General features: G+C 47.0%; 2 protein-coding genes across 7 annotated transcripts; both read right to left on the bottom strand.

Annotated features, from left to right (window-relative positions):
• Positions 1 to 24: 24 nt before the first annotated feature.
• On the bottom strand, positions 25 to 10,933 carry REELD1 (reeler domain containing 1). Of its 5 annotated transcripts, XM_084518653.1 has the most exons (8): positions 10,525 to 10,933; positions 9,124 to 9,455; positions 7,789 to 8,011; positions 5,697 to 5,866; positions 5,518 to 5,583; positions 4,704 to 5,001; positions 3,915 to 3,978; positions 27 to 1,828 (listed from the first exon to the last, which is right to left on the bottom strand). In XM_084518653.1, exons 2-8 carry the CDS (start codon positions 9,341 to 9,343, stop codon positions 1,238 to 1,240), a joined length of 1,632 nt encoding a protein of 543 aa, XP_084374779.1. In that variant the 5' UTR covers positions 9,344 to 9,455; positions 10,525 to 10,933; the 3' UTR covers positions 27 to 1,237. The 5 variants fall into 5 exon arrangements, with proteins under 5 accessions (XP_084374780.1, XP_084374779.1, XP_084374782.1 ...); XM_084518654.1 differs by lacking the exon at positions 5,518 to 5,583 and having other exon boundaries at positions 25 to 1,828; XM_084518656.1 differs by lacking the exons at positions 9,124 to 9,455; positions 10,525 to 10,933 and adding an exon at positions 8,687 to 8,738 and having other exon boundaries at positions 7,789 to 8,042.
• A 7,222-nt stretch (positions 10,934 to 18,155) lies between these two features.
• On the bottom strand, positions 18,156 to 23,010 carry LSM6 (LSM6 homolog, U6 small nuclear RNA and mRNA degradation associated). 2 transcript variants are annotated; one of them, XM_084518668.1, is made up of 4 exons: positions 22,921 to 23,010; positions 22,645 to 22,756; positions 19,958 to 20,071; positions 18,156 to 18,315 (listed from the first exon to the last, which is right to left on the bottom strand). In XM_084518668.1, exons 2-4 carry the CDS (start codon positions 22,736 to 22,738, stop codon positions 18,281 to 18,283), a joined length of 243 nt encoding a protein of 80 aa, XP_084374794.1. In that variant the 5' UTR covers positions 22,739 to 22,756; positions 22,921 to 23,010; the 3' UTR covers positions 18,156 to 18,280. The 2 variants fall into 2 exon arrangements, with proteins under 2 accessions (XP_084374794.1, XP_084374795.1); XM_084518669.1 differs by having other exon boundaries at positions 22,879 to 22,926.
• Positions 23,011 to 23,479: the final 469 nt, after the last annotated feature.

Here is a 23,479-nt window from a genome sequence, read left to right as displayed (position 1 = left end):
CTGGGGAAGGAAGTGAAAGCTATCAGGATCCCATCAGTATCTGCTTAGCTTGGTGGGGCGGGAGTGTTGCAGGCTGTAACATAAGTCACAGCACCAAGGTTTAAGTCTGTTCTGGATTACACAGCTCAGGGGACCACCTAGCCCCTGCGCCATAGCAAAGGACACCAGAAGAGGGGATAACTGCTCTCTGAACGGCTCTTAAGTTTACATCTCAGGAGGATTATTGTCAGGATTACACTTTTTGCTCTTTTAAGGCTTCAGTAAAACAAACCTTTGCCCTTGCCTTCATCACCTTTAATTCTTGGAACCTGTCAAGGGTCTTCATGTTTTCCAAGGGCTGTTTTAGTGCCCTCCTGCAGAAAATCACACGGTCGGAGGGAAGTTTGCCAACTCGGAGAAGGATGCAGATAACTTACCATTTGCTGGAGACCTCCAAAGTGACCTGGAAAGGGTACTTCTCAGTGTGTGTTTCTGCACAGAGTGTTACTGAACTGGCTCAAAATAAAAGACAAGGTAAATGATGGCTCTCAGACTTAAACAAGCTTCTTCATCAGGTGCAAATGGATAGAAAAGGTTTTCTTCCATTTGCACCTGATGAGGCAGCATGTTTCTCCCCCAAAAGCTGGTGTCGGCTACCCTGTGTTTCCTTCCCTTAGATCAATTCAGCATCCTTTGGATCAATGTTCTCCACTAGTGAGTTATTGCTTTTTATTTTTAAATTGAAACTTTAAATCTAGTGGCAAATATTTTGTCATCTGAGACATACCAAGTGCACAGACCTAAACCTGTAAGCTTCTAAATGAGAATGGCTGTCTAAATCAGGGGTTTCTAGTTCCTAGAAAGGAGGAGAAAATATAACACTTGAAACCTTTGCTGAGATTAAACAGGAGACAACAGTACAGTGCACAGGAAGAATTTCTATTCTTGGCTACACCCTTAAGGCAACAGGGGAAGTGTAATGGCTGCAGTGACAGTTAATGAGTAGATATACAATATTAATTGTGGTAAGTGTAACACAGAACAGTCTATCTACGTTTGTTTTCTTAGCAGGAGCTTAGATATTTTTGACTAACACCTCTGTGTGAACTGGCTGCGTCACTTCTGTTTACCTCTACGTGTGCATGTACACAAACAACACTACTGCTTCCTAGAGTCCGTGTTCTGCACACCTGGGCCATTTTCACCTCTACGGGCAGCTGGCTCACCGACGTGGCTCTGCCCTGAGTGCTGCAAACATTTAGATTATTCTCCTTTTCCCGCTGCTGGAGGGGCTGACCCAGTTGTACTCAGCCTGGACCAGCACGAAGCTGTTCTCCCGGACCTTGCGGAAGTGCAGCATCTCCCCGTTCTCCCTGACGGTGACGACGTCGCTGCCTGGCTCGCTGAAGGACACCTCCGTCCGCTTGTGGCAGTACTGGGCGTAGAGGCAGCGCAAGCCAGCTGCCAGAGCCAGGCCCAGGACAGCTGTGCAGACCAGGAGGATGCCAAGCTGTGCTGCTATGAGACGGGTCCCTCTGCGAGAGCCTTCTCCCTTCCCAGGAACGGCAGATTCAGGAGCTGGTCTGGTCACCCACGGCAGTGTATTCCCACCCACCTCCTCTCTGACCTCCTCCTCCTCGCCCACGGAGCCTGCCTCCTCCAGCGGCAGTGGTGGCTTGCTTTCTGCCATCTGCCTCGAAGCCAGTGACAAATTGCTGGTAGTGTCTGCCTCGCCAAGCCAGGCTGTCATCACAGTGGCTTCACCCAGGTGATGGCCCATCTGTAGGGCAGACCACGAAGCTGTTGCCTGCAGGGAGGTTTTCAAGGTGGCCCCGTTCTCAGTGCTTGCCTTTGAAAGCAAAAACATGACAAAATATCCAATGAGGGAACAGAAAGGAGGACAATTAGATTCTCATCCACTACCAACTCCAGTGGTAGTTTCTGATTCTGATTCTGACTCTGTTTCTGATTCAAGCATCCCCTGGCCTTGGAAAAACTCTTGTTTCATCCCTACATTACTCAGTAGTAGTGTTTAGCAAACAAACTAGATTCAGAACTGCTCCTTCTGTATCAAATACATGTAGTCACGGGAGGTGAGGCACAGGCAGCTGATCCTGCAGGGGCAAGGTAAGCGTGTTGAATGGGCAGAGATGAAGGGCACGGGCAGAGAGGAAGGTCACTGCTTTGCATAAGTAAAGGTCTGCAGGTCCCATTGTTGATGTAGTGGTATTTTTCACAGGCATTGTTACCACAGAAAAATCACTTAATAAATTCCTGCCTTTAGTGATGCCACGGTCATGTTCAAAGGACAGATGTGATCTTCCCAGCCAAGCTTTGTGCTGGGGGTCACAGTGGGCCCACTGTAATTCAGCATTGCCCTTCTGAGATTGTGGATCAGGCCATGGAGCTGAGAGGCCTTGAGAAGGCTTGAGATGGCCCTTGGCATCAGCATTTTGGGGGCAGCCCATAAAAGCTGTGAACTCTCCCCAAGGCCTGTCCTGGTTTCTCAGTCTGCACAGCCGGTTTGAAATCTGCTGCCCTTCAGCACTGGTTAACCATGTGTTATAGTGCTCCTTGCTCCGGTGCGTTTCTAGGGGCTCTGCTTGGTGCCAGGCACCTTATTTCATCAGTCACAAAATGACAGCCACCCCATGCCAGCTCTGCAGTCCAGGCTTTGCTGCAAATATCATCCAAGACTAACTGTGAAATGATCTCGCAATTTAGGAGGCCCCCACAGAATTTTTCCGTTCTCACTGCGCACCTGAGGCCCAATCCAAAACCTGTGAAATGTGCTGGAGTCTTTTCTTTGGCTCCACTGAGATTTGGATCTGGCCCTTAGTAGCTGGCTACTCTCCAGCCTGTCCAGCCTGGCAGGCTTTTTCACACATCCATTAATTACAGCGGAGAAAAATCTCACCCTCTCCCATCACTAGTGATTTCTAAAGCTTGCTGGGAAGGCCGTGTGACAGGAGCACAAAGCTGAGGTAGGAACCCTGGCAAGCTGTGAACCAATGGGGGGCAGGGGTGGCGTCAGAGCATCCTTTGTGGAAGAGACAATTTCTGAAGAAAGGAAGGCGCTAGTAAAGCACAGGTAGTAAATAAAAGAATTTGAGTGGTTGAACTGCAAGCTGTAGGGTAGCTGGCTGGCAAAGTTATATCATGTGTGTATGGTTTGCAAGACCTCATAATGGAAGCTGAGGTAGGCATATAGCACAGGACTTGGGACTTTGCTGTAGGAAATGGAATTTCCTTGCATGTCCTTGCCCCGTCTCACCATTTTTCTTCTTTCTCTTTGTACTGCTTCTCTCCTTTCAGTATTTTTATTTCATTATGCTGGTCCGGTCTTACATTGCACAGTAATTTCCTGTCCATTAGTTACCATCTTCTGCCATTTCTTCACTTCTCTCCATAGCACTGCCAGATGTGTGTCTCTACTCACTTGGCTGAGGAGAATATAGGTTTGTTGTGTGCAGAGTGCTGCGGAACCACCCTCTGAAAGCACCCTCAGCTTTTACCAGAATGGATGAAATCTTTGACCTCCAGTGAATGTAACGGGCACCTCTGGAAAGGAATATCTCAGCCTTCCACTGGAATAAAATGCACATTTCCAGCCCCGTAACATCCAGCAGCCTGGAGTCATGGTTACATATGGAAAAGTTATCTCACATTGGTTTTGCAGAAGGACTCAGAAATCCAGCCATCAGGCTCAAAACGAAACAAACAAAAAAAAATAAATAAAAAACCTTTCCAAGTTAAGGTTAACAAATAAAACTTAATAATCTCTAAGTAGTTTTAGTCACTCTGGAGTCCTATGCAGCCTGCGTGGTCCTGTGAAGGAGCAGAGAGGTTTTATCCTCATCTTCTCTTAGACCTTTCACCAGCTTCCAACAATTTCTGCCATGGCAGAAGGCATCCTCCCCATGCCCAGTGCTTACCTGCCTGTCTTCTTTACACATCAAACATGGGTACGGTCTGGTGGTGCTGGCAGTGCTTTGTACTCTAAAGTATTGAAACAGGAAAGACACGGTTAATACCCAGTATCTCTTGCTTCAGATCACGTTATAAGAACCCCCGGGGCCTACAGTATGCACAATTTGTAAGGAGTGCCACTTGTTGGAGCAACCTCGTGATGCACACAGCCAACACCCACCATACAGGGTCATATTTTTAATAATGTCTGATCGTTTAGTCCTAGCCTCATCATTTACTCATTTACACCCCCTGTATAAAACTTTGCATGAAAGGTCACGTGGCCCAAGCCCTTTAAGACATCTGAGTAGACACCCTCAAGGCAAAATTTCATAATTGCCTGAAATCCTTTCTTCCTTTTCCCTGCAGGTGGAGAAATAGCTCTGCTAAGTTCACCATTTCTTTGAACATTTGCACACTTATAGAAGAATATTTCAGCAATCAATTGTGGTCAATAGCTTTTATCACATTTTTCAGTCACCTGGCTAGGCAGCTCTGCCTGGCTAATCAGCAGAAGGGCTGTTCCCTGACTGCTCTGTTACCTCGCTGCTACTGCCTGGCGTGTGCCATCTCCAAAAGATTATTTTTGGTAAGTTCAGCAAGCAAACACCTTCTCACATCCCCTCCACAGCCACAGACGCCTTGCTCCATGGCCCCTCATCCGCCCGCAGTGAAACCAGCGTTGATTTCCTTCCCCAGGACTGCTGGGGAAGCGGCTGCTCGCACTGCCTGGTTATGGGGTGTCCGTGCAGTACCCGTCAGAGGGGCTCTGGCTGGAGGTGTAGTCCTGGAAGAGGAAGCTTTGTAGGGCACTGGCCATGCCCGGCTCCTGGAAGGTGAGCGATGGCTCCAGCCCCGGGCCGCTGGAGTTGCTGCTCCCTCTGCTCCCGCTGCGTGCATCCAGCAAAGGCTGGGACTGCGTTGGCTTGGCAGCAGGTGATGTATCTGGGTGTGCACCAAAACCTGGCCCCGCTGCTGGTGTCAGGCTGAGGCTGGCAGGAGCTGGGCTGCTGTGCTGGGGAGAGCTGGGGGCAGCAGCAGGAGAGCTGGAGCCTTGCAAGACATGGAGACAGAGCACAAAGCAGACGAGGAGCAGCAATCGACTTTCTTTGCTTTGTTTGTTTCAAATCCCACCTGGTGCTAGCATTTACTAGTAAGGATCATAGCAGTGACTTTTATTTTAAGTCTCTTAATTTAAATAGGAACCCAGATGGAGAGTAAAGCAACAAAGCCCACTGCCTAAAAGGCATTCAAGTAAAATAATTACAACTCAGTCTTGATGCCATGCCAAAAAGGCTGAGAAACACATCTCATTGTAGTATACGTAAATTCTTTGAGTATTTTACCGATCAGAGGCTGCATAAATACAAATAACTACATGCCTGAAGGGTAGTAGTCACATTTAGAGATGTTATTTAGGCAGTATTGCTAACTGCACTTGCTTGTATTTGAGATGGGATTTTAGGCAAAGTATGTTTAGCGTTTTCAGTAGCATTTTAGCTCTTAAATCATAGGAGCTGGCAGCTCTCTCTGTCTTGTTGCTACCTTTCGTGGGACCGTCTCTGTTACCTTGGATGCCGACTTGTGCCCTCACCTCAGGAAGTTCTTCATGGCCGTCGCTGATCTCGCTGGCAGCTAAAAAAGTTAAATGGCCCTCTGTAGCTTGTTTATCTCACTTGTCTTCAACGCTTGCAAGAAATAAGCTATAAAAATACTCTGCTTGAAGCTGTCAGCAGCAAACCACGTACCTTTGCTTGCTGTGCCAGCTACACGCGGGTCAGCGCGTTCCTGCAAGGATGCAGACGTCAGGGGGCCGGCCTTCTTGGTGCCAGCAGACGTGGTGTTCAGCCCTTGTTGAGCCACGACAGCAGACTCAATCCTTGCCCAGTAAACAAAGTATGACTGGACTACAGAGATGCTGTTAAAAGATAATGAGGAAGGAATTTACTCACTCCGTCCCGTTAATAAAAGATCAGAACGCTTAGCTAATCACAAGGAGTGCTTTAATCCAAAGGCAGCGCACAAATATTTTAAAGGATTAGCCCATCGCACATCTTATATTACAAATAAAAGATAGCAGGTCCCAAGTGAAAGATACTGGTTGAAGGATCACTCATAATTAAGATCAGTCAAAAAATGTGTGGGAACAGAAAGGGAAGAGAAAAAAAAAAAGCCATTATAAGCCTGTGTCTGTAGGAGCACATTTGGAGAAGTTTGAATAGCTCTACATATAATCTTCCGTAGGCAGGGAAACAACAGAGGTATTTACTAATTAAAACAAGTCAGTGTAACTTGTACAAACAGCAGAATAGGTAGAGAAAGCCACAGGCGCTCTCTCTTCTCAGCCCTTCAATATTTGTGCCTGCCTCTCGCTCTGCTTTTTGTCAGGTGCCAAAGCTGCGCTTGGCCAGCCCGTAGCCAGTCGTCCCCAGAGCCTTATTCAAGCTGGATCTTTTTGGGGAATTTCAACCCAGATTGCTCAGCTGCTTCTGCAAATTAGATGAGGGGGAGGCAGCCCTGCTCCTCCTAGGCTGACTGATTCCTCTGAGAGGTTTCGAAGTGCAGCGAGGAGTTTTCTCGGATGCCGTGACACAAGTTTCGAAACACAGATTTACGGTGTGGCTGGGGTCACCCTTGCGGGATGTGCCTCTTGCTGTCTGCCTTAAATCTGCCCAAATTTTACTGATTTATAAATAATTTTGAGGGGGATCTGAGAGCAGAAGCGAGAGCAGACACAGGAGATGGGGCGAGAGCAGGGGAGGAGGTTTCTGCTGGAGACATGGCATGCGTGTGGGGGCACAGCCTGGCCTTGGTGGGGAGGGGCTGCGGGTGGTCAGCTTGGGGGGGCAACAGACAGAGGGTGCGGGGAGAATTGCAGGGGGTGGCTAGCGATAGGCACTGCTGCATTTGGGTTATTTTTAATCTGCTTTTTTTTTTTTTCCTTCCATGTTTTTAATAGTATTTTCTGAAGCAGCAGGCAAAATGGAAATGCTGAGCAAAAATATTTTTGTTTCAATGAATTTGTGTTGAATCACGATAAGATGCTCAAGCCGTGGCACTCACCAGGAAGCTTGTGTTTCGGGGAGCAGCCAGCAAGCTGGCCCTGCAGCTTCTGAGTAATTTTGTGAAGTCAAAACGTAACAAGTTATTCCAAAATGAAAAATCACTGTTCTCCCTCTAAGACAGCCAGTTAGAAAAAATTTAACTTCATTCCAGATCAGAACCAAAATACTTGGACTTCAGTGCAGAACAGCAATGCCAAATTTTGACCCTGTTTTTTGACCCCAAGCTTTGCTCCGTTAGGAAGCAAAGCTTGGGGTCAAAAAACAGGGAATTAATCCTTCTGGGAATAATTCTGTTTACATTTAACATTAAAAAGGCAAACATACAGACAAACAAACAAAAAAAAAAAACACACCAAGTTAAAAAAAACATCAACACAGCAATGATATACGACATTGTCCTGTAGGCAGGGAAGTCCTATGGGCTGTGTTACTTAGAAAGGCAGACAGAGTGATCACAGTTCCCTCCTTATGCCTTAATATTCCTATTTCCTTAGTGCTTAGGCTGTCATCTCCCACGGCATTTATTCTGAGAAGATAGTGGCCATGTAAATAAAAAGCAGCACTACCCAGCAGATACAAATGGAGATTTATACACCAGCTGGGGCACTGTTGCATCACTCAATAAGTATTTAGCTATATGGGGTTCAAAAGACTTTAAACCACCATGCTGGACAAGTGCGATGGAAAAATACAGCCAAGTCTTTGAAAACTGAAAGATGAGAAAGCCTGAAACTGCGCAGACACTGGTTGTGGTTAGGAGCCAGCATGTTCTTACAAAAATTTGATGTCTCCAATGGGTTGGTCTGGTGCCTTCCATACAAAGGACAGGTTTCTCTTCAGGGACTTGTCCGAGTGGGTGACAGTATCACCATCTTCAAAACACGTCAGCAGCTTGGAACCAGGAGGAATGAAGACAAACGTGCCAGCAACTTCGTCGTTAGACACTTTGCGGGCTTGAAGCAAAAAGCCCATGAAATCCCGGCTGCTCCTCACCGTCACTGCAAGACAAGACATGGGACACAACGGGAGCTGTGTTCCAGTGCTCAAATTAATCTTTTAAAATGGAATTTCCATTGACACTGTGAAATCAAAAGAAAGCCATCAAAAAGAAACCAGCATCCTACAATATTTGTCCTTACAATCTATGTTGGATTTGCTAGCTACAGGGGGCCAGACTTTACCCTTAACTTTGCCGTATGACCTTGCACGGACAATTTGCTTCAGTCTTTTTCCCCCTTGATTATAATGCTAACCATGCTGCGTTAGGCAGCATGCAGCCATTTTTAAGGAGTGAGGTTTGGGTTTTATGCCTGTGCAGAAGGTTGTTTGCAGCCCTCAGAGCAGTATTATTTTGGACAGGAATGAACAGGCAGGTGGCCAGGCTGCAGGACAGAACCTCGCAGCTCTGTCTGCCTCCTCCTTGGGTGCAGCAGTGCTCGGGGTGGGTCACGTTGCCCAACTCTCCCTGAGAGTCAAGGCAGTCCCCTTGCCCCCTTCATGGCCTGAAGAGAGCCCATCCCTTGCCAGGAATGGTTCCTCCTGTCCCCATGCAGGTATGAGAGGCAGAGAAGGTGTTTTGCCCTCTGGAGGTGCCTCTCACGTGCCTGTGTGATGGGTTCCTGTGTGGTTGAGGTGCAGCTGAGACAAATCCCACCCGAAGGACCCGAACCTACCAGCTTGCTCTGGCAACCACCTGGTCTGCAATACGGTGAAAATCTGGAGCCAGGCGCCACCTGAGGAGGCTTTAGGCAAAGTGCTGCAACCAGAATCTCTCTGTAAATACATTCGGTTCCCAGTGATGAGACATCCAGCACAGCGCACCTGGAGCAGTGCCACGTGGAAGTTCTCTTCCCATCCCTCACAAAGATTAATGTCATCACTTGTGATTACTTAGCGTGTGTTTTTTAGACGCATGGAAGTTTCTTAAATAATTGCTCCTCTGAGTCAGGAGCACAGAGCAGAAAGCTCAGTACACAGGGTTTTGAGTCACAAATGGATATAATTTGAAAGTCTGTGAACTGCCACCAGCTAGAATTAATAACCGCTTTATGTTTTCTGCCCATGACTGGAAAGGTCTGGCTAAGACATAAAATCAGCAGTGGTTTCTCACCTGGAACCTTGCCTCCCGGGAAGTAGAAGGACACGTTGGTGTGGATGGTAACGTAGTTGTTCCTGGGGCTGTGCAGCTGAGCTCTCAGGTGCTTGGGCATCATGTCAGCACAGGCGGAAAGACTGGCACCATGCGAGAAGGCGGCCGTGTAGGAAGCCAGGCAGAGGGTTGTGCACAGCCAGCCAGCGATCACCAGGTGGGCTTTCCTCCCATCCTCCATGCCGCATTGGGGGGACAGCAGGCAGGTTCACCTCAGAGCAGGGCCCTCTGGCAGCTGCAGTCTGTACACGCGTCCGTCGCCTCTGAATTAGCTGAGCAGCCGTTCCCACAGCCTTTAAATGAAGAGGAATAAATGATCTCTGCAGCATACGGAGCCTCTCTGGGGATCCACAGAATTTCACATTTTGAAGTAAATTGTTGGGGCTGGGAGGGGAGAGATCCCACCAGAGGATGCATCTCTTGTGAAGCATCTGTGGAGCGAGTAGCTGGGAGAGATATGCTCCGGAACTGTGGGTCACATTTAGCGGGAGGAGAAGGCTCTGTGAGGATATGCTCGGGAGTCAGCTCAGCACCGTCTACCTCTTCTGAACTCTAGAAGTTCAATATTTTGCATGCCTTGCTTTTAGTGTCACTCAGATTCGGTGGCAGGCACAGAGCATATTTCCAGATCAGACCGAGTATTTTATTCCCATTTTTTAGACTGCACTTTTGAAAGTGAAGATGAGGAGTGAGAGCACCACACTTACTGTGAGTGGTAAGGTGGCATAAAGCAGGTAGCCCTGCTTTTAATGTAGCTCTTTCTAACATCCTTTCAACACGCAGCTTTTCCTGGCTTAGATTTCATTACACTCAATCAACAAACAGATGCAAATGCATCAAAAGGAATCAGAGACTGAGGAGGTCCAGCCTGCACCTCCATTTACATCGCTTCTGAAACTCACCAGCTGACTCTAAAAAAACATCACATGAAACAGCTTGTGCCCCGCCTGGAGCTGGGCGCAGATGGATGCAGTTTAACCTACAACCGAGCATCATCATGTTCCCATTCCAGAAGACGTTCTGGGATTCACGGGAGCCTTTGCCAAACACCCCAGCCCCTGTGCTAGAGGCAGGATGCTGTTGTGCTCTTATAGCAAACCTTCCCCTCCAGATACACGTAAATCTCCCTTGCTGGGTGAGATTTCTCTCAGCAGCTCATGCAAGTACCTCTGAGCAGCAGCTCTGCTCCTCGGGAGGTTCCCAGGCTGCGTTTTCCCCCTTCCCATCCCACCCCCATTGCTTCCTGCACCCTTCACCACACGCTCGCAGGCAGCGGGGATGTCACCTCCAGGGCCCTGGCCACCTGGTTTGGGGTCTGGGTTTGGGTGCAGGTCCAGACCCACGCCGTCTCCACGCACTTACCTCAGGACACACGCACCTCCCCGCTCGCTGCCGCCGCGTCCCTCAGGCTGCCGGCGACGCATCCCGTCAGGGAAGTTCTTCGCCTTCTCCTCTAATGGGGAGTGCAGCAGCTGTTACTGCTGACACCCGCTGCTTACGGGAACGCGCCGGCAGTGCCCAAGTCCAGCCTTAATCACATTAGTTTTCCCCTTCGTATCCCATTCCCACCCCCCCCTTTTTAAAAAAAAATAAAAATCTCCAAGCTTCTGCAGCGAAAACAAAGGCAAATAGCAGGGGGGCAGGGGGGCAGCAGCAAGCCATGGGGTGTGCGTGGGACACCCTGGGAGCCCTCTGGGTGGGGCAGGGTGCCAGCTCCTCCAAGTACGCTCCCCTCGTCCTCAGGTCCCTGGTGAGACCAGGGATTACCCTGCTCAAGCCAAAAAGCTTGAAAGTGGGCTTTGTTGTGGCTGTGCTGTGCGCAGATTTGCATAAACAGCCTGTCTGCGTGCCAGTACGAAATCGACACGGCCATAAAAGCATCGCTGTTGCCTGTCGTCACCCTGCCTGTGATCGGCTTTGCTGTACTTCAGGAGGCGGCACGGTGGGTGACAGCAAAGTGGCTTTGGCCGTACCAGTGTCCCCTCATTGCCTCAACCTGGTCCTTGGTCACCCCTGGGCCCTGCCTGAGCTGTGCCAGCGCCCAGCCATGGTGCTGGTCCTGGCCCTTCACTTCCCAGCTCAATTTTGGGTTGTTCCTGGTCTCTTCAGGCTGCTGTGTTGGCATGGACTCGTGGCCACCATCACCAGGCTGGTGCAGCTGCTGCTGGAGCCCCCTGACAGTTCTGGCAGCCCTGTTTGGAAATCTCAATCCCAATCCTCGTCGCCCCAGAGCCCCCATTAGAAGGGGCTGAGCATAGTGCCATAGCGTTGCGGCCTCAGGCAGACAGGGATGAAGGCACCGACCACCTCAGCGGCCATCTTCTCTTCAGGAGGCAGCATCAGGTGCCCGCCATGCCACAGGGCTGGGGCCTGTCCTTGCGGCAGGGCAACGCACACGGCTGTAGCGCTTACTGACGGAGGGGTGATGGAAGAGGGTTTGGTACCTGCAGTCCTCCTCCGCTGACAAATGTGTTCTTGCAGGTGCTTCAGCCACGACAGCCTGCCCTGCTGAGTGGAGGTGGTGGATACGTGCCTTAGCGTGAAGCTGCTGTACGGTGCTGGGGAGACGTGACCACTGAGAGCCCAGCTTTCATCTGCTTGACTGGTTTGAAAGTGCAGAACTGGTGGTACTGGCCTCTCATCTGAGATCTGTACGTGAAAAAGGCTTTATAGCCACTGAATTTCAGGATATAATGTAAGGCTTATAGTTTCCCTTCTTTTTGTCAGTGAAAGCAGAAAGTCTTAGCTGTAGTAGTTGCGGGGAGGGATAGTTTGTTTTATTGCTTCTATTTCTGTTTGCAATTGCCCATACTTTATATATTTAAAAAAAAAAATATGTGCATTTAAGTAATGCTATGTTAGTGCCTAATCCTTTCTTGAAACAAGGCAGGCTCTTCTGGCTATTCCTTACTAACTTACTCCCAAGTTAAACAATCCCTTTCTTGTAATTCCAGTGTAATAAGGAAGCAGCTCCAGACCTCTGCCCATGTGTAGGGAAAACAACTGAATCCACCAAACACCAGCGCTGCAGGTAAGTGTGTCACCGAGTCACCGTGTGGAGTTACAGCACCACACGGCCTTCTGCAGCTGCTGCTTGCCTCGAGCACACATTTTCATTGTACCATCTCCAGTGAGCTCCAGGCCTCAAGAGGCTTTCAGCAGCACAGGGAGTGTGCAGGTCCTGAGGCAAGTGGCACCGAGGGTTCATTGTAGCTCTGTGCAAAGGTATGGGGGAAAGCAGCAGAGCCTCAAACTGATGAGACCAGCACCAACCCAGCTGCACCAGCACAGGATGTAACACAGCACGGAGCTGTCCCTGCACACTTTGGAGCTGGGGCTGGGCTGCATGCAGTGTGTTGTGTGCAGGTACACCCGCTCTGCTCAGCGCCAGGTCAGAGAGATCTGCACAGCCCGGGCACAGCTGTAAGTGCTGGGCAGGTTTGAAATACAGCCTGGCGCAGAGTTCAGCCCTGCTGTCTGCTCTCGAGCAGAGAACTCAGTGGCTTCAAAGCCGCAGTCAAACCAGACGTCACCACCACCTCCTGATAGAGATGGAAAAATCCCGTCACAGTCATTACCATGACATGAGCACCTACCAGCAGCCCCCAGCTGCAGGCTCTAATGCCAAGTGACAGGCATATGTTTCCTTAAGAAATATAGTCCTCCCCGTAGCCTTTGGTTGCATCACCCAACAGGACAGCATTGCCTCAGCCTTTTCTGGCCAGAGCTGTGACCTACTGGAGTCATTTTTGCTCAGCCAGGCTCTGTATGTCCTTCTTGTGATGGGGCCCAGACACAGACTAGGAAAGATCATGTGGCACTGCTGTCACTAGCAAGAGTTTTGGCTTTTTCCTGTCATAAATTTCTTTCTTAGTAGGAAGCTGGCACAGAGAAGGGATGTGAGACAACTTACATCCTCTTCATTGATTTCTCAGCAACATTTGTGTTACAGATTCTTAGAAGAGAAAAATACTCAGTTGAGGCTTCAAAATAGAATTAGGGAAAATTGTACATGCTCCATAATAGCTTGATAATTAAAATAGTCTGTAGACCGTGTAATTTGAAATTTCAGCAACGTAGTGCACAGAAAGATTGTAAACCCAGCAACAGTCCAGGCTCTTTGATGCAGAAACATTCTCCTTCTTGCAGGTTGCTTGTACACCTCCACAGCAGCAGAGTGCAACAGCGACAGCAGGCATGGAGCAGCGGATGTTTAGAAGTACCACGAAGGTCACTCTGTAATGCGGGCATGGACGCAAGCAACCCTGAGCTGACACTGGAGCAAGCTGGTTGCTTCATTAACAGGTTGAGAAATGCTCTGATACTGCAAGATAATCGGGGTTATAACAAGTTTTAGCAGTCCTTCCCACTCAGCCAGCAGCCACTTCAGTCCTCTGAACGGTTTTGGGAGATTAGAGAAGTAGGAGCAGATTGATCAATTAGCGAGACAGAAGGTGGCAACAGCTAGTTGAGTTGGGCTCACAAGGAACTGATCACTAAACCCACAAAGCTGCAAGTACTGTCTTATTTAAGTACTTCGTGTCATCTTTAAACTGGGAGCAGTGGCCAACATTTAAATGCGGAAGGAGGTTGGTAAAAATTGTGAGAAGTCCCACAAGGAGAATGAAGAATAATGCCTGCAAACTGCCATCTCAGGGTTGACCCGTGCATGTCTGTGGCTCTGTGTTTGGGGAGATCAGGGAAAGCAGGATGCTTCTCTATGTCTAGTTAGGAGGAAGGTCAGAAGTGCCAGCAGGGCCTCCTGCTTCTATTCCATCAGCTGGTTTTGCTATTCCTCTGTCAGACTCTCTGGTTCAGCAGTGCATTCAAATGTTACTGGTGGGAATGAACTCACACACACACACACATGCAAAATACATTGTGGCCTCCTGAGCCTCATTCTCTTACAAATTCTGCTTAACCACCCCCTGCCACTTTATTTTATTTGGTAACTGCTGGAGCCTGCGTGGGGGTGCGGGTGGGGATTAGCGGGGAGGGATGGTGCAGGGCTCTTGCTGGATTTCAGTAAGAGAGGCCTGGCAACAAAGAGCTTACTAAGAAAACTGCTTTAGTGAGGCAGAACAGGAGAAATACAGATAGTGAGTAAACTGCACATCCCTTCAGGTGCTGGGCACCCCACATTCAGGTAGCATCAGACAGCCTGGATGGATTTTTTTTCCCATGTCATGCTGTGCAGAGCAGATCTGACCCTGTCTGAGGAGAGACGCTCTCCCTTTCGGCCATTTGAACTGTTATGTGATTTCCTGTGAAAACAACTCTCTTCTTGAAGGCTGTTCTCATGAGAACGCCTGGCTGCCCTGCTCGATAAGGGCAAGGCCAGGCAGGTGGCACAGGCAGGGGGAGCTGCCCGCGGGCTCCTGTTGTGCTGCTTGGCGCTGGCGATCCCACAGCCAGGAGGCTTGCTACGCCTGCTCAGGGTAACCTGACTGCAGCACTGGCCCCTGCGTGCGAAGCAGCCTCATGGGCAGGATCAGCACCGGCCAGGGAAAGCTCGTGCCCGTGCGTTTTCTCTGGCACAGGAACCTCAGACATTAAACCACTGGCTCTGCAGTTTGTTTGCTTTCAAAAATGACAATGAGCTGGGGCCGGCCACAGGCATGGGTTGGCATATTAAAGCTCAGGCATCCCTCTGGTTCCATCAGTCAAATGCTCTAAGGCGTCACTTCGCAAACACTTCCACACATTCTTTTGGCTACCGTGAACAATGCGGCCAAAACCTGCAGCGCTGTGGCGTAACCCATTTTGGAGCCGGGCATGAACCTCAGGGCTTCATGGGCAAGTGGTGCCCAAAAGCATTCTGGGCGGCTGTTTTGTCCCCATAATGTTGTGAGAAAGCTGTGCAGAGCTCACAGCAATACCATTCGGAGCGCTTTTACATTACATTTCCTTTCAGCAAGGAGCCAGGTGGCGATCGGAAAAGTGAGTGGTCAGCAGCGCGTGCACCTTTAAAGCAAACCTCTCCCAGCTCCCCCTGCTCCCTGCAGAGAGGGCACTGCAGGGCACTGGGGCCCTAGTGGGAACTGCACCTCGCACCTTGGCCTGCTCCTTGCTGCTGGTAAGTACCCAGCTCCTTCTCCAGGCATGCTTCCTCTTGCTGCCTTGCTGCTCCTGGGCAGGGTTTTGTTGAAGGTGCTGTGGTGTAGTTGGGCTTTTCCACTTGGTTTCTTGATTGGTTCTGCAGTTACTGCTCTTCCCAGGGTCTGCCTGAGAGCATGGGAGGGGGCGGGGCTGGGGAAGCGCTTGGGTGGCCTTGGTTTCATGAAGTGATCCTGTGTGAAGTTACTAAGGTAGGGAAACACAGCTCTGTCCTTTGAAACTCAATTAATTTGTTGGTTAGTTCTTGATTATTTGATTTTGGAGGCATTCTTTTAAGTGAAGTGACTGCTGTTATGGCTAAGCACGTGTAAGTCGCTCCAGGTTAAGTTTGACACCTAGCTGCTAGGGAAAGAGCTTCAGGACATAGTAAGTTAGGTAAAATGAAGGATGTAAGTGTTACTGCCTGATCCTGTCTGCAGGAAGATACGCTTCTAGTTGTAAGAGTATGCAAAATGCATCGTGTTGTTGGTGGATCTTCTCCCAGTGGAGTAAGGATCGTATAAACGTGGCTGAGTGATTTCTAAGCACCAAGAGTTTGTGAAATGCATCATTCTACGGCGTTTATATACATGTATCATGAGAAAGCTTGCCTTAAGTTTTGGATAGCATTCCATGTGCTACTCTGAGAGCTGACTGCCCAGCATCTGATTTACTTGTAGCTGGTATGTTGTCACATACAACACTATAAGTCAAAACAAAATCTAAAAGATAGGCAAAATAAAGAGAAGTAAGATAAAAGCACGATGAACGTTGTATCCAGCTCAAAACAAACATTGGAATGAATAATTGAAGTAAGGCTTAAATGTTCGCTTGATTCAACATAGGGGCTGAAGCTTGAATTAAGAGGAAAACCTTGAAAAATGTACATGAAGGTCAGTGATTGTGGGAATTAAACATTTAATTATTTTTAAACTTGAATGTGGATTGCAACAGCTCTTTTTTAACACAAATTTTATCAATCTCGTGTAGCAAATTGTGACTTCATAATCTAAACCACATTAAAATCTCAGTATTTAAACAGTATTTTCCAAAGTTGGGGTTTAATTTGTGATTAGACCATGCACTGCCTTTTGAAGTAGCCAATCACAATTTAAACTTGTTCTGTAATCAGCCATTTAGGAACAGAACTGCAGTGATCAAGTTAGAGGTGCAAGCACTTGAGAATAATGTAAAGTCTATACAACATGTGTTGCTACAGCTGGGTAGGTAGAGCAGGTAAAAAAAAAAAAGTCTCAGGGACTGAAAGAGCACAGTAACCTGCCAGCTGTATAAAAATGACAAAACAAATGAGCAACTGCATGCTCCACTTGGAGCACATCTTCTTCTTTTTTAGAAATCACTTACAGAAGAGCACGTTGGTGATTTGTACTCACATCCTGGACCATTTTCAAGCCCTTGTCAAAGAAAGATAAATTATTGAAGCATTTTATAAAGTAACGTCTCTATTTGTGTGTTCTGTAGTGGCTTCTGAAGTCTTTAATGTAGAAAGGTTAACTATTAATTGCAAAATAATTTGGAATTATTCCCTGACTTTTTTAGAAAAGCAACCTACATTTTCTGCCTTGGATAATTGAAATGTTACTCGCATTAGAGCTATTGGTACTTGAAAAGAATGGGGCAATGTTACACTAACACAATTGTCTTGTGTTAGTCCATCCACAGCTAGAAGTATTTTCTTATTTTCTTGGAGACACTGTAAGCTACTCAAAGAATAAAGGAGGGCTTCAGAAAACTCATTTAAAAAAAAAAAAAAAAAAAAAGGCTAAATAACCTCACCATGAGGCACAGTACCCTAAATTATAACCTTGTCCTGAGGAACAAGAAAGTGTTTTTGAAAAATTTGGATGTTAAGTGCAGTAATGCTCAGACTAAGAAACACCTGAACCTTCATATTTATTTCTTGTCTGACTGCAAGTAAAAGGAGAAGAGAGGTTTTATAAATCGATGCAAGTATCCATCTAAAACTGAGCTGGATTTACTTGCTTGTCTTTGATTAACTGGGAGGGTTGCTGCAGAATGTAAACAAACCAGTTCCGACTTCATTGCCTGCACAGATATTTCTCTTTCTCTTATGCATACCCCATGCTATGAGCTCAATGTATTTTTTTCACATTTCTGGCTAGCACATAAAGAAAACAATGTATGGATGGTGCTAAGTTGTGAGGAAAAAGAGCAAGCTATCTGAACAGGATACGCGTGATATGATAGCAAAAGCTTTTAGATTTCTTGTCTGTTTTGAGGAATAGCTTTAAATAATAGCTTAAAATGCTTTTTATTGAAGAAGTCCTTTGTGTTTGGAAAGAGATGCAAAACCAAAACAAAGGTTACTGCAGTCGGGGAGGGAGGGAAGTACGGAGTGGGAGGTGAAGTGGCTGCTAGCTGTGCTGGGTTACCAGCTGAGAGCTTTTCACTGGTGACTGACTTCCACAGCGGGTGCAGTGCTCCCCCTTAGGGTTTTTCTTCCATTTGACTCAATTCTTTCCCCACCCCTAATTGTTGAACTGTCACTGTTGCATCCCTTGATTCCAATCCACAATTCAAGATGTTTTGGGTAATTTAACAGTCAGCAGCTGAACTTTTTACCCAGTGACTCTTGCTACAGTTTGGCATTTAAAGCTGAATCTTTTCCAAAAAAGACAGGTCGCTGTCACCTGATTCTTTTTCCTTCCCAATATCAGTTAAATGATCATTTTGCCATGGCTGCATGGCTGTGATTCTACGCCTGCTTACCTCCAATCAGTATTTCTGTGACTGCTAGTGTAACCAAATGAGCTGTTGCTTTGAATTAGTCTTGTGGTACTGTTACATGCTTCATTTTTACTTATTTCTGTATTGTGGAACAAAGCAGTATTTTGAAACAAAAACATTGAGGAAGCTTAGATTCATTTACATTTATTTAAAAAAAAATATTTAAACACTTGTGAGTTATTAACTGCAAATCAAATACTTCTCATCCCTTTGGAAAGGTTCACAAGTACAAATTAGCCTCCTTCTGGCATCTTCACATCCTTCTCTTCTGTGTGCTTATGTACAATACTGTGAAAACGAGAAAATGGCACACATAAGAGGGCTCCAGTAAATGCCGTGCAGAAGACTGTTTATTTAAAACATCTTAGTTCCATGGCTTGTAAACTAAGTGTAATGAATCCCCTTCAGCATGAACGAAGTCTGAAACATTCAAGTTTCAAGAAATGTTATTAAATTTATACATTATGTACTAACTTGGCTCAGTATTATATCCAGAACCAAACCATACACTCCAGCAGATGAGAATAAACCCAGCTACCCTGCAGCATTACTGAGGAGAGCATGATAAAATCTTTACGCAGCAGAATTAAGGGTGTTAGACACGAGTGTTACGGTCTTTCAACAAGAGCCGAAATCCCAGGCACTTCTGGCAAAGCTAATTACCCATGCGACAGCAGGCATCTCTCGCCTACTTGGCTGGTGACACCAGAGCACCGTCTGACGCAATGTTTCCCAGGCACTTCTTAGGAATGTTTCTTACCTGAGAGTGGGACTATGCAAACTGTATTTTGAATGTCCACAACATGAAATTGTATCGTGCTCCTAAACCTGGGATATCTTAAGCTCTCTGCCCAGCCTGTACTTCATTTTCCTCCCTCTTATCCAATTGTTACTAACTTCTATTATAAATTCTTATTTCCATAATTGATTGTCCAGCTGCAGTGCCACAGTACTTCCTATCATAATAAGCTAAATTCCTTGCAAAAAAGCACTTGGCCTTGCTCAAGGATTGTTTCTCCTCCCAAAACAGAACAGAATCTTTCACGCTGGTGACACAGTCTCCTTGACTATTTATGTAATGCGAGATTCAGTTCTTGTTTCTTTCTATTCCCCTTCCTGGCTTGTGCTTTCTTTTCTAGTAACTTAGGCAAACGCTGCTTAACTTACCTTTTCTACAAGTCGTCTCTTCACATCTGGCTTTTGAACCTTTTCTGTTTTTAGATATTCTTCTCCCTGGCGTGTCCTGCTGCTACAGCCTAACTGTCTGATACCACAGCATCATTCCAGGAGCCTGGGATACCATCAGCCCATGATTAGAAGCAAGTTTCTTGCAGGGGGAAGGATGCTAACTGTCCTTGCAGCACACTAAAATTCATGTACTGCACTGGGACAGTTCAAGGTTCAATAGTGAAGGGCAAGTGATTTTTCTTGACTGATCACAGAACCTCTACTATAAAAATAGCCTGCAGTACTAATGAACACCACTCATCCAGGTGTGTTCAGGCTGGGGCATTCACACCTCAGGGACACAGAGCTCTCTGTGTCTCCATGTACCCATGTGCTGTCCGTATCATCCATGTGTCCGGCAGTTTACCTAGCAAAACACTGAACTTCCTGTGGAGAGGTCACCTTGGCAGGCAGCGGGTGCAAAAGTAATTCTGTCAAGTGACAGGAACTTGAGGTCTGTGAATGAATAGAAAAGAGCACCCTTCTCCTAAAGAACTCTGAGTTCAGAGGCAAAAAGGGCCATGGGAATGAGGAAAAGCACAGACCCTGAAAAAGTGTCCTATAAAAAGTAAACATTAAGTTTTCCAAGGAAGTATGAAAGGAACATTCTTAAAGGGAACCTACTAACACCTCAGTCACATCTCAGATGCAGAAGTAGAATACCATTATTTTACTGAGCAATAACACAGGGAGGAGGAGTTACCATTATTTCCTCGGATAAAGGCGTCCCCATACTTGTTCTTTAATTGTCCATTTACGTATTCTTCTGTCTGTTCCAGAGCTATGTTCATATACCCATCCAGGCAAGCCAGGACACCTGAAGGTAGTGACAGTTTAACAGTGAATCAGCTTAAACTTACTTTTAAAGAAATAAAAATGCATTGCATTCGAACAGTACAGGGAAGAAAACAAAACTCTTTACAACAAACTAAAAGCCCAAGCTTGCAGGTGAGTCAGTGGATCAGAGTATTCTTAAAAGAATGAAGCTGTGAGTAAGGAACCCCAGGTCCTCTAGCAGCAACTTTATCAGTTGATATAAGGATGGGGGGCAGGAGTCACTGAGGCACAACTTCCAGAAGATCAACAACCTCCACTTGAAAGTTTAGTTGTCCCTTCTTGCTTGTTTTATGCCCAAGAAGAACTTGTGACATTAGGTGTAACGGGGTAGCCTAAGAACAAGACTATTAAGTTCAGTTTAATTAAAGCTTGTCAAGGATGTATCTGATAAATAACCCTTTTAATACAGGACACCGTATACATTTTTCAGATTGATTTTTATGCTTACAGACCCAGAATAACATGGGCTGCCAGTCTGTTTTTGTGTGAGCAAAGTTCTAAATCACTTTCAACAGGCAAGGAGTTTCCAAATGACACTGATATCTTCCCACAAAAATGAAATTACACTGCTTAATTAATGCACAGCTTAAAAAAAATACCTGTTATACTAGATGGTCTCTTGATCAGGAAAATATGCATTTGCAAAATATGCATAACATGCACTGCCTTTAGAAGTTTTTGGTATTCTGACTTCTCATAGCCCCTGTTCAGGCTGCACCTTGTTGACACAGTACTTGCACTGTGCTGGCAGTACAATGGCATTTTTATTCATAAGCACTCCTCGGGATCTGCACTCACCACTACAGCCAGAGCTAAATTAAACTTAGCTAATGAACAGACCATTTCTGTAACAAACTGAACGTGGGGATTAACAGAAGAATTGCTCAGAAAATGCACTCTGATTTTGTGTGTACATGAAACAACTTCTAACAAGCTGTTCTAACCTCAGTCTTGCCTGTGCATTTTTCCAACTTCATTGCAGCACAGACCCTACCACTAAAACTACTGCCACTACTAAAATTGAGAAGAACCTCATTTATTTACCTAGTATTAAAACTCAGGAATTACGGTACATTGCTGTATTGAGGAGAGAAAGAAAACTCCAGACTGAGAATCTTCCTCTGGGGCATGTTTTCATTTTCCAGAAGTGTTACTGTAATATATTCCATTAAATAATTAGGAATTTAGGTTTTTCTGCCAACTTGTAATGGTTTGAGGATTGTTATTTTCCTGTATGTGTTTTTCTTCTCTGTTTCCACACAAAGGGGAAAACCTGACTGCTCAGTGTTTTTTAGCTCCTTGTAGGCCTGACTGTAGGCACATTAAACTAGCAGAGTTCCAGGCCTAGCTAAGGGGGCAGGTTACAAATGTATCTTAATGAGTAAAAGGTACCAATGTTGTTATGGAACATAGGAAGTGTATCAAAAAACACCTTGCACGTACTCTTAGGCAAGTGATGACTTGCTTTAATTAACTTGAATGAGCTGCCACTACATAATCCTGCAAGAATGAATTTACAGAAATGACAGATTGCAAATTTCATCAGCTGAGAGACACTGAAGAGGAACAGGAAGGGATAATAAGGCACTGCTTGCCCTGTCAGTGAGCAAGAATTTGAAGCTGTCAGAATGCAAAGGCTCCTGTCACAGGACAAACCAGTCTTGTCTCACAAGCACTAAGCTTTGCCCACTGAATTGAACCTACCTGTAACAGGTATCTCTGGCACAATGGTAACGTTTAATTCATTCTAGAATAAAGTGCCTAGCTTGTGTTCGATAGGAGATTGTGATAGTTTTAGTTACGTTTGGATGCTATTGGGGGAAAAAAAATTGGCAGGCTGATAGTCTTAGCCTAAGGGGAGTATGAACTTAACATACTCCCCTTACATAATCCCAGGATTATAGGGTGTTTTTAAGCAGTAAATTAAACTTAACAGAAGTTTAATTTACTGCTTAAAAAACACCCTATAATCCTACATAGAGTGCATGAAGGTCTGCAGATAAGCCAAGGAGTTCTGGAATAAAACTGCTGGACTGCGTTTAAAAAACACTGGGCACAGAGGTGCAAAAAACACACTGAGCTTTCTTCTGTATCCCTGTGTGTCTTGATCCAACAGGAGTTTAGGAGCTGTTTAACCAAGCACACAACTCGTCCTATTTCATCCCCATGTAGTTGCTGATAGCACAGGTTACTGTTTGAAGCTTTTCTGGACCAAGGTCTGTGCCAGGAGTTGGGGAACATGAAGGCACAGGAAAGGGGTGGCTTCCAAAAGGCGTGCTGTCAGCGCAATGAGGGCCTGACCATTTCAGGAGCTGTGATTCAAGCCCACCTCTAAAAAACTTGATTTAGAAACTCAGGCTCGTCTTGAGACTGCAGTCAACCGCTGCGGCTAGGGGTTGTAATGACTTAGATGGGTATTTCTGATCAGTAAACCCGCCGTTACCCTCCTCCCTCCCTCCCCTTGCTGTCCCCGCCCTGCGGCCGGGTCTCGCCGTGCATCTCTCCGAGCAGCGCTGTCCGGGGCTTGCTGCGGGGCGGGGGCCGCGCGCTCACCTCGGTAATCCACGCCGGAGTTCAGCTTCACCACCACGGGCCGGCCGATGATCTGCTTCAGGAAGTCGCTGGGGGTTTGCTTCCGCAGGCTCATCCTGGGCTCCGAGCGTGGCTGCGGGGAGAGGCGCGGGCAGCGGCTGAGCCCCTGTGGGGGCGGCCCGGCACCCCCCCGCGGAGCCTCCCTCCCTACCGCCCGGCCGCCCTCCCGCCCGGCCCTGTCACGGCGGCCGTTACCCCGCGGCCGTTAGCCCGGGACCGTTGGGCGCCGCCGCTCACCCGCCGCCGCCTCCTGCGCGCGCCCCGGCCCGCTCGCGGCCAATGCGGGCGGCCCCGCTACGGCGCGCCGGTAGGGACAAAGCGCAGCGCGCGCGCAGCGCCGCCCGGGCAACGGCGGCAGCCGGCCCGCCCTGACAGGAACCCGCGGGGGCTGGTCCCCACGGCTAGGAACTGTGCCAAGTTCTGTTCTTCAAGAAGATTACGAATAATAATACTTATTAATAATAAAATAATAATTAATTAAAAAAAAAAAAAAAAAACGAGCAAACAAAACGCCTTGGTTTTTAGGAGTTTGGTAGCGTGACCCAAACTCCTGGTGGAGTTGACCCTCTGTGAAAGCATCTGGACTGACTTTTTTTTCTTTATTCTTCCAGTATTGATTAAAAAAACTTTTTAATTCTTGTAATAGAGGGAAAACTTGCTCCAGAAAACGTGCTCTTCAGAACAGGGAAAAATTTTTTCTTCAGAGCACGGCCAAGCGTTCGCCCTTCCTGAGTTGCCTTCTCTTTTTAAACGCAATTTCAGCCACATCTCCCCCAAACACTGCTCAAAATAAAAG

This window comes from Aythya ferina (genome assembly GCF_964211825.1).
Source record: "Aythya ferina genome assembly, chromosome: 4".
In the NCBI taxonomy this organism is placed as follows: domain Eukaryota; kingdom Metazoa; phylum Chordata; class Aves; order Anseriformes; family Anatidae; genus Aythya; species Aythya ferina.
This window is presented reverse-complemented; position numbering and strand designations above follow the sequence as displayed.